Source organism: Heptranchias perlo, chromosome 29 (assembly GCF_035084215.1).
Source record: "Heptranchias perlo isolate sHepPer1 chromosome 29, sHepPer1.hap1, whole genome shotgun sequence".
Classification (NCBI taxonomy): domain Eukaryota; kingdom Metazoa; phylum Chordata; class Chondrichthyes; order Hexanchiformes; family Hexanchidae; genus Heptranchias; species Heptranchias perlo.
The window spans coordinates 2,407,744-2,419,842 of NC_090353.1; the positions used below are offsets into that span (position 1 = coordinate 2,407,744).

The 12,099-nt window shown below is 46.8% G+C and overlaps 1 protein-coding gene across 2 annotated transcripts in view; it reads right to left on the reverse strand.

Moving 5' to 3' along the window:
- LOC137299325 (E3 ubiquitin-protein ligase arkadia-A-like) overlaps nt 1–12,099 on the reverse strand; it is a 102,322-nt gene that overhangs the window by 43,971 nt on the left and 46,252 nt on the right. Inside the window, exons 7-8 of one of the 2 annotated variants that reach the window (XM_067967974.1) lie at nt 6,245–6,630; nt 4,989–5,325 (exon numbers count right to left, since the gene is read on the reverse strand). In XM_067967974.1, the coding sequence (XP_067824075.1) occupies nt 4,989–5,325; nt 6,245–6,630 (723 nt within the window). Of the gene's footprint in view, nt 1–4,910; nt 5,326–6,244; nt 6,631–12,099 lie in introns of both variants that reach the window. The other variant, XM_067967972.1, reaches the window with a different exon arrangement.

Below are 12,099 nucleotides of genomic sequence, written 5' to 3' on the forward strand. Positions count from 1 at the left end.
TGCTTCGGTGGTGGGAAAGGCCATTAAAGAGGCAAGTGCTGCCTCGATTTGCAGCCAGCAGGACAGAACAGTGGCTTACGACAGGGAGGATGGGAGGCCCAAGGGGCATAGAAAAATCAGACCCGGGGTGAGGTGGGGAAGCAAAGCGACCTCATAGAGGTGAGGACCAAGAGTCTGCCTGGAGGGACTTTGGGTGGGGAGGAATCAGGTGGTGAGGCGAAGCTGAATTCTGGGAGCGGGCCTCATGGGAAGAAGTCCAGGAAAACAAATTTTAATTTAACAACAGGTGACCGGTGGAGAAAATCAATTAAATAAACAACAACTTGGATTTATATAGCACCTTTAACGTATAAAAAGTCCCAAGGCACTTCACAGGAGCATAATCAAACAATAATTGACACGAGCCGAAGAAGGAGACATTAGGACACGTGACCAAATGCTTGGTCAAAGAGGTAGGTTTTAAGGAGGAGAGAGATGGAGAGGTGAAGGGGTTTCGGGAGGGAATTCCAGAGCTTAGGGCCTAGACGGCTGAAGGGGCAAACGAAGTGGGGGGATTCACAAGAGGCCAGAATTGGAGGAACGCAGAGTTCTCGGAGGATTGTAGGGCTGCAGGAGGGTTACAGAGATAGGGAGGGGCGAGGCCATGGAGGGATTTGAAAATGAGGATGAGAATTTTAAAATTGAGGCGTTGATACCCACAAAATTGGAGAATGGGCTCGGAAATTATCTCAATCCAAGCTCCGAAGCTCCACTCAGTAGAGGTAGAGCTGGACCTGCTGTGTGACAGGAACCATGACAGCTAATTGGTTACCTTACAATGCAGGGATACCTATGGCATGACAAGGAATGGTGACAGCCAACTTAGGGCATTTTAACATCGGGAATCCCATAAACGTTTACCTCTAATATGGGGTGCGTGACATATGTACTGATCTTAATATATTATAGAAAGAAAAGCAACTAAAAGGGAGATTAGAAAGGCTTAGAGGGAATATGAGAGAACATGCCAAAAAAAACAAATGGCAATAAAAAGACTTTCTGAAGCAATAAGATTGTGGTCTACATTAATGACTTGGATATGAATGTAAAAGGTATGATCAGTAAGTTCGCTGATGATACAAAAATTGGTAGGGTGGTAAATAGCGAGGAGGATAGCCTCAGTCTGCAGGATGATATAGATGGGTTGGTCAGATGGGCGGAACAGTGGCAAATGGAATTTAACCCGGAAAAGTGCGAGGTGATGCACTTTGGAGGGACTAACAAAGGCAAGGGAATACACAATGAATGGGAGGACCCTAGGCAAGACAGAGGGTCAGAGGGATCTTGGTGTGCAAGTTCACAGATCCCTGAAGGCGGCGGAACAGGTAGATAAGGTGGTAAAGAAGGCATATGGGATACTTGCCTTTATTAGCTGAGGCATAGAATATAAGAGCAAGGAGGTTATGATGGAGCTGTATAAAACACTGGTTAGGCCACAGCTGGAGTACTGTGTGCAGTTCTGGTCGCCACACTACAGGAAGGATGTGATCGCTTTGGAGAGGGTGCAGAGGAGATTCACCAGGATGTTACCAGGGCTGGAGCACTTCAGCTATGAAGAGAGACTGGGAAGATTGGGTTTGTTTTCCTTGGAGCAGAGGAGGCTGAGGCGGGACATGATTGAGGTGTACAAAATTATGAGGGGCACAGATAGGATGGATACTAAGGAGCTTTTTCCCTTCGTTGAGGGTTCTATAACAAGGGGACATAGATTCAAGGTAAAAGGCGGGAGGTTTAGAGGGGATTTGAGAAAGAACTTTTTCACCCAGAGGGTGGTTGGAGTCTGGAACTCACTGCCTGAAAGGGTTGTGGAGGCAGGAACCCTCACAACATTCAAGAAGCATTTGGATGAGCACTTGAAATGCCATAGCATACAAGGCTACGGACCAAATGCTGGAATATGGGATTAGAGTAGACTGGGCTTGATGGCCGGCGCGGACACGATGGGCCGAAGGGCCTCTATCCGTGCTGTATAACTCTATGACTCAAGGGGGAGAGCCTGTAGTAGAGAGGGAAGGAATGGCAGAGATACTCAATAAGGACAGTCTCAGTTTTCACAGATGTGGAGGATATTGGGATTTTAGAACCACCTGCTAGTGGGGGTTATTGTTCAATGAGAGATGGGACTAACGGAGTTAGGTAGAGAAATCACAGGGAGCTGACAGTTTACATCCGAGGGTCCTGAGCTAATCTAGGGTAGAAATAGCAGACTATAATTTTCCCAAATTCTGTGGAAAAGAAACATGATCCAGAGTACTGGAGAGCCTCAAATGTGACTCCCCTCTTCAAAAAAAAACAAGTTGGGGATAAGCAAGGTAATGATAGGTCAGTTAATCATAATTCAGCTACGATACAGGGTGGAATTACTGAGAAACGTCAGTTAATCGGGCCAGTTAGCAGATTTCTGTAAGACTGTAAAGCCTGTCCAACTGTATAGTATTCTTTGACGAAATAAGGGAGAATAGAAAAAGGAAATGCAGTAGATGTGGTTTATAAGGATTCTCAAGAAGCATTTGATGAGGTGCCACATAAAGGACTTACTGCAAAAATAAAAGCACATGGGATTGAGGGGAATGGGGCCACAGGGATAGGGCAGGATGCAGAAGGTCAGGGTACAAGGAGGTGTTGGTCTGAAAAGATGTGGTGAGTTGTGTTCCAAAGAGGTCAGTGTTTTGCAGATTTACAGGAACAATCTGGACTTGGGAATTAAGGCAATAATATTGGAATTTACGGATGACACCAAATTACATCGTATCAAATGCTTGTTAATAATCCATACAATCCATATCCAACTGGTATTGCAACTTGTTACGATGATTGTGAAGAACTAAAGGGGGACATAGATAAGCTAGCAGAATGGCTACATGGATAGCAGATGCACTTCAATGTAGAAAAATGAGAAATAATACATTTTGGAAGCAAGAATAGGGAAAGAAACACACCTGAAATTGTGAGATTTTAAAAAGAATATGCTCAGAAGGACCTTGGTTTGCAGATACAGAGGGCATTAAGAACATAAGAACATAAGAAATAGGAGCAGGAGTAGGCCAATCGGCCCCTTGAGCCTGCTCCGCCATTCAATAAGATCATGGCTGATCTGATCCCAACCACAAATCTAAAGAACACAAGAAGTAGGAGCAGGACCCGGCCACTCAGCCCCTGGGCCCTCTCCGCCCCCTACAGGGCCTTGACCGATCCGAACTCAGCTTCATGTCCAATTTCCTGCCCGCTCCCCATAACCCCTAATTCCCTTTACTTCTAGAAAACTGTCTATTTCTGTTTTAAATTTATCTAGTGATGTAGCTTCCACAGCTTCCTGGGGCAGCAAATTCCACAGACCTACCACTCTCTGAGTGAAGAAGTTTCTCCTCATCTCAGTTTTGAAAGAGCAGCCCCTTATTCTAAGATTATGCCCCCTAGTTCTAGTTTCACCCATCTTTGGGAACATCCTTACCGCATCCACCCGATCAAGCCCCTTCACAATCTTATAAGATCGCCTCTCATTCTTCTGAACTCCAATGAGTAGAGTCCCAATCTACTCAACCTCTCCTCATATGTCCACCCCCTCATCCCTGGGATTAACCGAGTGAACCTTCTTTGTACTGCCTCGAGAGCAAGTATGTCTTTTCTTAAGTGTGGACACTAAAACTATATGCAGTATTCCAGGTGCGGTCTCACCAATACCTTATATAACTGCAGCAATACCTCCCTGTTTTTATATTCTATCCCCCTAGCAATAAAAGCCAACATTCCGTTGGCTTTCTTGATCACCTGCTGCACCTGCATACCAACTTTTTGATTTTCTTGCACTAGGACCCCCAGATCCCTTTGTACTGCAGTACTTTCCAGTCTCTCGCCATTAAGAAAATAACTTGCTCTCTGATTTTTCCTGCCAAAGTGCATAATCTCACATTTTCCAATATTATATTGCATCTGCCAAATCTCCGCCCACTCACCCAGCCTGTCTCTATCCCCTTGCAGGTTTTTTATGTCCTCCTCACTCTCTACTTTCCCTCCCATCTTTGTATCATCTGCAAATTTTGATATGTTGCACTCGGTCCCCTCCTCCAAATCGTTAAAGGTGGCAGCATGAGGAGATGAGGCCACAAACTGAATCCCTGGTTTTATACTGAGAAAACAAAACCAAGGAAGTAATGTTGAACTTGTACAGGGCCTTTGTCAGGCCCCAGTTGGAGTAATTTGTGCAGCTTTGGGCACAGCATGATAGGAAGGATATAAAAACAATGGGAATTGTTTCACTGGATTCACTGGAATGGTACCAGGCATTGGGGGGGGTTACAGTTATGGCGAGAGACTTGGGAAGTTGGGGCTTTTCACTGGAGGTGAGAAGGTTAAGAGGTGACTTGATAAAGTTCTTCAAGGTTATGAAAGACAAATAGTGATCGGTTGATTCCACAGATCAGTGAAACTGTAAGGGAGGGGACAGAACCGTAAGGAAACTGCAAAAATTAAAAGGTAGGGTTAGAAAAATGTCTTCAGAAGGTGGTTAGAATTTGGATTTTTTTTTTCATAAACTATTGTTGAAGCAGAGTCCATCAATTATATTAAAAGGGAATTAGATCGTTAGAATATTAAAGAGTATGGGGAATAAGTGGGAGAGTGGTCGACTAGGTGGGATATTAAAGGGTATGGGGAGTGAGCAGGAGAGTGGGATTAGAGTGGGTGGGATATTAAAGAGTATGTGGAATGAGTGGGAGTGGGAGACTAGGTGGCTGTCCAGTGCAGACTGGATGGGCAGAATGGCCTGTTTCTGTGCTCTAACATTCCACAATTCTTTTAAGTAAAACCCTGCAAGTTCAACATTCCTGATTGAATAGACCTGTGAGAAACAAAAAGAGGAATGTTATACATACACCCTGTGGAAACAGACGGGTGACTGGGAGACTGGTGAGGTGCATTATGTCCTTGTCGACTCTGGGTTTGAACTGCACCTGATTGGCTTCTCCGAATCTCACTCGGGTGGACACTGGACTGCTGCCAAGCTGCTGAAGCGGCGCAGGTGGGCGACTGAACTGTGCTGTGCTGGTCCGAGCCAGATTGGCTGCCATTACCCTCATTTGGGGGAGAACCGTGAGAGTGCCAAAGTGTGGGCGACAAAACGGGCGGAGTCTGTGTGGCGCTGGGCTGGGCTGATCCAGACTGGTTTCCATTCACTTCCATCTCCTGGGAATTGTGGGGGTGCCAAGATGGTGCCTGGGGACTGCTCTTCTGGGCAGTTTCACTCCCATCAGCATCCTCGACAGTGTTAGTGAGATCACAAGAAGAGGCCTAAAGTTACCGGTAAAGAAAACAATCAGTAGAGGCGTTACAAGATAAAAGTATTAGATTTACATCAACATCATACTCTCAAAATAAATCTGCAAATGAACAGCATTTCAAGAAACTAAGCAATACGTCCATCCCTCACTCAGACAGGGCAGGGGTGATACATACACACCCCCATACCCACCCATGTACACACCCCCCGTACCCACCCACGTACACACCCCCCGTACCCACCCACGTACACACCCCCCGTACCCACCCACGTACACACCCCCATACCCACCCACGTACACACCCCCCGTACCCACCCACGTACACACCCCCCGTACCCACCCCTGTACACATACCCCCGTACCCACCGCACGTACACACCCCCGTACCCACCACACGTACACACCCCCATATCCACTGCACGTACACACCCCCATATCCACCCCCCTTGGGCAGGGGTGACATGTGCACGTCCACGCCCCAATAAATAAACAAATGGCTCAGGAGCAGGAATTAAAGCCGAGGTTATGTTCTGTTAGACTCTTGCACTGTGACTGGAGTCAGTGGCTCAGGGATGTCACGAATTACAGCTAATGAGGCTCTCTCCAGTTAAAGGGCTAGACACAATAGATGGTTCCGCTTTAAGCACGATTTAGGATAAGTGAACATCCTGTAGATGAGTGGTGATGAGAAGTTTCAGTTACTGGGCTGCCCGGTACTTTAAACAACTCGCTTCCAAATGGAAACACATTTCTGAAGATTTAGATACAGTTGGAAGATCTGCTCTAATGAAATTATCTCAAATCAGTGGATGAGGGAATAATGTTCAGGAGTCACATCATTCACAGCTTCTCAGGTTCATTCTGTGAAAACACACCCCAGCTCTGGACAATTGGCCGTCCACTCTTACTGGCCTAGGACAGAGGTTTACCTGATTCTCCTGGCTGGCCGAGGTCACCCCTACTCGCGAGCTGGCACTGCTGTGCGCAGACTGTGAACTTCCCTGATGAAGGTGCTGGAACTCTGGCGGTGGGAAGTGCGGATGAGGCTGGTGGGTCCAGGATTGATGGGTCTGATGGTTGAGGAATTGGGTGTGGGAATGGAGGTGGTGAGGCTGGGAATACTGGGCTTGGTACTGGCCCTGGCCCATGTGATACTGCTGGAAGTACAAGTGGGCAGGACGGGGCCGCTGAGATCCCAGCCTGGTCGAACTGCATCTACAGCGCTGGGAACAGCAGGCAGCGTATTTCGATGCCCTGTGGTGTTGGCAGGGTGGTGACATTGGGCTGGTACTGCCTGAGGTGATAGCCGTCTCCCCTGTAAAACAACCACCAATTAATACAGCACATAGAGAAAGGAAAGAGACTGCCCCCATGTCAAGGGCCAATGGGAGAGAGCAGAAAGGGTCACAGAGAGTTTCAAACTCTTACTTCAGACAAATCAGCCTCTTCACTTTTGTAAATGAAATTTACTTAACGATATTTAGCCATTCCCCTGACCAACAAAGTGGGATGGGGATCAGTGAGCAGATTCTGTGTTTGCTGCCGGTGTCCTCCTGTCCCCAATGCTCACACTGCAGGTCCAGTGATCTGCAATGACACAGACCTGATCAGCTGCAGAGATAGGAACAAGAGGAGGCCATTCAGCCCCTCCAGTCTGTTCCACCCTCCAGTCTGTTCCACATCGTTCACCTGAGGAAGGAGGTAGCCTCCGAAAGCTTGTGAATTTAAAATTAAATTGCTGGACTATAACTTGGTGTTGTAAAATTGTTTACAATTGTCAACCCCAGTCCATCACCGGCATCTCCACATCATGACCACTCAATGAGATCATGGCTGATCTATACCTCAAATCCATTTACCTGCTGTAGCTCCATATTCCTTAATACCCTTGCCTAACAAAAATCTATCCATCTCAGTCTTGAAATTTTCAATTGACCCCCAGCCTCAACAGCCTTTTGGGGGAGAAAGTTCCAGATTTCCACTACCCGCTGTGTGAAAAAATGCTTCTTGATTTTACTTCTGAACGGCCTGGCTCGAATTTTAAGATTATGCCCCCTTGTTCTGGATTCCCCCACCAGAGGAAATAGTTTCTCTCTATCTACCCTATTGAATCCTTTATCATTTTAAACACCTTGATCAGGTCACCCCTCAATCTCCTAAACTCAAGGGAATACGAACCAAGTTTATGGAACCTGTCCTCATAATTTAACCCTTTTAGCCCGGTACCATTCTGGTGAATCTGCGCTGCGCCCCCTCCAAGGCCAAAATATCCTTCCTGAGGTGCGGTGCCCTGAACTGAATGCAGTCTCCAGATGGGGTCTAACCAGAGCTCTGTACAGCTGTAACATCACTTCCTCCCCTTTGTATTCCAGCCCCCTTGAGATAAAGGCCAACATTGCACTAGCCTTTAAATGCAGCAGTCAACTAACTATAAAGGTGAAAGTAATTTTCCTGCTCAACTGACTGTGGCTCCCCTTGCCTGAGAGTTTATTGGAATTTTGACGAGAAGCTTGACAGTGGAATGAGTTAACATGGTATTTTCTTGTGTTAAATCCAAAGCAAAATGATGGGAGCAAAGTTCCTTCTCCGCTGGCTTAAAAAATCTTATTTAAACTGGTTTGGGGTGGCATTAACCCAGATTGTAATGATTATTGAGGAAAAGAATACCAGCGTCGGGTAGAAGCTCTCCCAGGGGAGCTGCAGCCCATTAGATGTAATGCTACGCTTCCTCTGCACTGAGTCATAGAGTCATAGTCATAGAGTTATACAGCACGGATAGAGGCCCTTCGGCCCATCGTGTCCGCGCCGGCCATCAAGCCCAGTCTAATCTAATCCCATATTCCAGCATTTGGTCCGTAGCCTTGTATGCTATGGCATTTCAAGTGCTCATCCAAATGCTTCTTGAATGTTGTGAGGGTTCCTGCCTCCACAACCCTTTCAGGCAGTGAGTTCCAGACTCCAACCACCCTCTGGGTGAAAAAGTTCTTTCTCAAATCCCCTCGAAACCTCCCGCCTTTTACCTTGAATCTATGTCCCCTTGTTATAGAACCCTCAACGAAGGGAAAAAGCTCCTTAGTATCCATCCTATCTGTGCCCCTCATAATTTTGTACATCTCAATCATGTCCCCCCTCAGCCTCCTCTGCTCCAAGGAAAACAAACCCAATCTTCCCAGTCTCTCTTCATAGCTGAAGCGCTCCAGCCCTGGTAACATCCTGGTGAATCTCCTCTGCACCCTCTCCAAAGTGATCACATCCTTCCTGTAGTGTGGCGACCAGAACTGCACACAGTACTCCAGCTGTGGCCTAACCAGTGTTTTATACAGCTCCATCATAACCTCCTTGCTCTTAGATTCTATGCCTCGGCTAATAAAGGCAAGTATCCCATATGCCTTCTTTACCACCTTATCTACCAGTTCCGCCGCCTTCAGGGATCTGTGAACTTGCACACCAAGATCCCTCTGACCCTCTGTCTTGTCTAGGGTCCTCCCATTCATTGTGTAGTCCCTTGCCTTGTTAGTCCCTCCAAAGTGCATCACCTCGCACTTTTCCGGGTTAAATTCCATTTGCCACTGTTCCGCCCATCTGACCAACCCATCTATATCGTCCTGCAGACTGAGGATATCCTCCTCGCTATTTACCACCCTACCAATTTTTGTATCATCAGCGAACTTACTGATCATACCTTTTACATTCATATCCAAGTCGTTAATGTAGACCACAAACAGCAAGGGCCCCAGCACAGATCCCTGTGGTACCCCACTGGCCACAGGCTTCCAGTCACAAAAACAACCTTCGACCATCACCCTCTGCCTTCTGCCACTAAGCCAGTTTTGTATCCAAAGTGCCAAGGCACCCTGGACTCCATGGGCTCGTACCTTCTTGACCAGTCTCCTGTGCGGGACTTTATCGAAGGCCTCACTGAAATCCATGTATACCACATCCACTGCGTTACCCTCATCCACACGCCTAGTCACCCCCTCAAAAAATTCAATCAAATTAGTCAGACATGATCTTCCCTTGACAAAGCCATGTTGACTATCCCTGATTAATCCTTGCTTCTCCAAGTGGAGACTAATTTTGTCCTTCAGAATTTTTTCCAATAATTTTCCTACCACTGATGTTAGGCTCACTGGCCTGTAGTTCCCCAGTTTTTCCCTACTCCCCTTCTTGAATAATGGTACTACATTAGCGGTTCTCCAGTCCTCTGGCACATCCCCTGTGGCCAGAGAGGTTCTGAATATATGTGTTAGAGCCCCCGCAATCTCCTCCTTTGCCTCACACAGTAGCCTGGGATACATTTCGTCCGGGCCTGGGGATTTATCCATTTTTAGGCCTGCTAAAACCGCCAATACCTCCTCCCGCTCGATGTTAATATGTTCGAGTATATCACAGTCCCCCTGTCGTATTTCTCTGTCTACGTCGTCCTTCTCCATAGTGAAAACAGATGCAAAAAATTCATTTAGAACCCCTCCTACATCTTCCGGCTCCACACACAGATTGCCATTTTTGTCCCTAATGGGCCCTATTTTTTCCCTAGTTATCCTCTTACCCTTAATATACTTATAAAACATCTTAGGATTTTCCTTTATTTTGCTCGCCAGAGTTTTTTCATGGCCCCTCCTTGATCTCCTAATTTCTTTTTTAAGTATCCCCCTGCACTTTTTGTACTCCTCTAGGGCTTCCTCCGTCCTTAGCCTTTTGTATCTGCCAAAAGCCCTCCTTTTTTTCCTAATCCATTCTCGTATATCCCCTGACATCCAAGGTTCCCTGGAGTTCTTGGAACCACCCTTGACCTTTACGGGAACATGTTGCCATTGTATGGTCTCAATCTCCCTTCTGAAAGACTCCCATTGCTCCGATGCGGATTTTCCTACAAGCAGCTGATCCCAGTCCATTTTGGCCAGATCCTGCCTTATCCTATTAAAATTGGCCTTCCCCCAATTTAGAACCTTTATTTCCGGCCCCTCCCTGTCCTTTTCCATGACCACCTTAAATCTCACCGAATTATGGTCACTCTCACCAAAGTGCTCACCTACTAGCACTTCTTCCACTTGGCCGGACTCATTCCCTAGAATTAGGTCCAGTACCGCCCCCTCTCTTGTAGGACTTTCTACATGCTGGCTCAAAAAGCTCTCCTGGATGCATGTTAAGAATTTTGTACCCTCTAAGCCTTTTACACTCTGAGTATCCCAGTTAATATTGGGGAAGTTGAAATCCCCCACTATTATGACCCTATTATTTGCACAATTTTCTGAGATTTGCCTACATATCAGTTCCTCTATCTCCCCCTGACTGTTTGGGGGCCTATAGTACACTCCCATCAAAGTGCTAGCCCCCTTTTTGTTTTTAAGCTCCACCCATATGGCCTCATTTGAGGAACCTGCTAATATATCATCCCTCCTTATGGCAGTAATTGATTCTTTAATTAATATTGCGACCCCCCCTCCTCTTATACCTCCCCCTCTGTCTCGCCTGAAGATTCTGTACCCCGGAATATTGAGCTGCCAGTCTTGCCCCTCCCTCAACCATGTCTCTGTGACAGCAACAATGTCATACTCCCATGTGTTTATCAACACCTTCAGTTCATCCACCTTATTCGCAAGACTCCTTGCATTAAAATAGATGCCATCCAGCCTTGCTCTTACATATTTGCCCTGTCTTCCAAGCTGACTTGTTTTTTTCTCTATATTTGGCTGCACATCACCCCCTATTGTAGCTCCACTCTGTATCCCATCCCCCTGCCAAGTTAGTTTAAACCCCCCCCAACAGTGCTAGCAAACCTCCCCGCAAGGATATTTGTCCCGCTCTGGTTCAGATGCAACCCGTCCGACTTGTACAAGTCCCACCTTCCCCAGAAGCAGGCCCAGTGATCCAGGAAACTGAAACCCTCCCTCCTGCACCAACTCTTTAGCCACGCATTCATCTGTTCTATCCTCCTATTTCTATACTCACTAGCCCGTGGCACTGGGAGTAATCCAGAGATTACAACCTTTGAGGTCCTGCTCTTTAATCTGCTACCTAGCTCCCTAAATTCTTGATGCAGGACCTCATCTCCCTTCCTACCTATGTCGTTGGTCCCAATGTGGACCACGACCTCTGCCTGCTCACCCTCCCCCTTGAGAATGCCCTGAAGCTGCTCAGTGACATCCATGACCCTGGCACCAGGGAGGCAACAAACCATCCTGGAGTCACGCTCCAAACATTTCCTATTCAGGTACTGAAATGGTCAGATGCAGAGCAACGGCCCCTCCTGCAGTGCCCAACAAAACATCTTCTGCTGCACCAGTGGAACATTTTCAATCCCAAACCAGCCATTCTTGGAGTCCAAGTACAATTCCCAACTTAGTGCCAAACTGTGGGCAATTGTGTGCTGGAACTGACCAAAACCCATTTTATATAGGGACAAGACATAGGAGACTTTACATAGAATTACACAGAATGTGCAGCACAGAAATTGGCCATTCGGCCCAATAGGACCATGCCAGTATTTATGCTCCACATGAGCCTCCTCCCTCCCTACTTCATCTAACCCTATCACCATATCCTTCTATTCCTTTCTCCCGCATGTGTTTATCCAGCTTCCCCCTAAGTGCACTTTCATCCCACCATTCCAAACCTAGGTCCCAGAAGTGAACACAAAGTGTTTGAAACTCTTCCTCCATCAAGTGCCCACATGACAGCATCTCAGAGTTTTAAACAGGGCCATATGGACAGGCAGTAAGGGACTGAAATCACCCAATTATATTAAGCAGTTACATTAAAACACATACACGAACAGTATTAA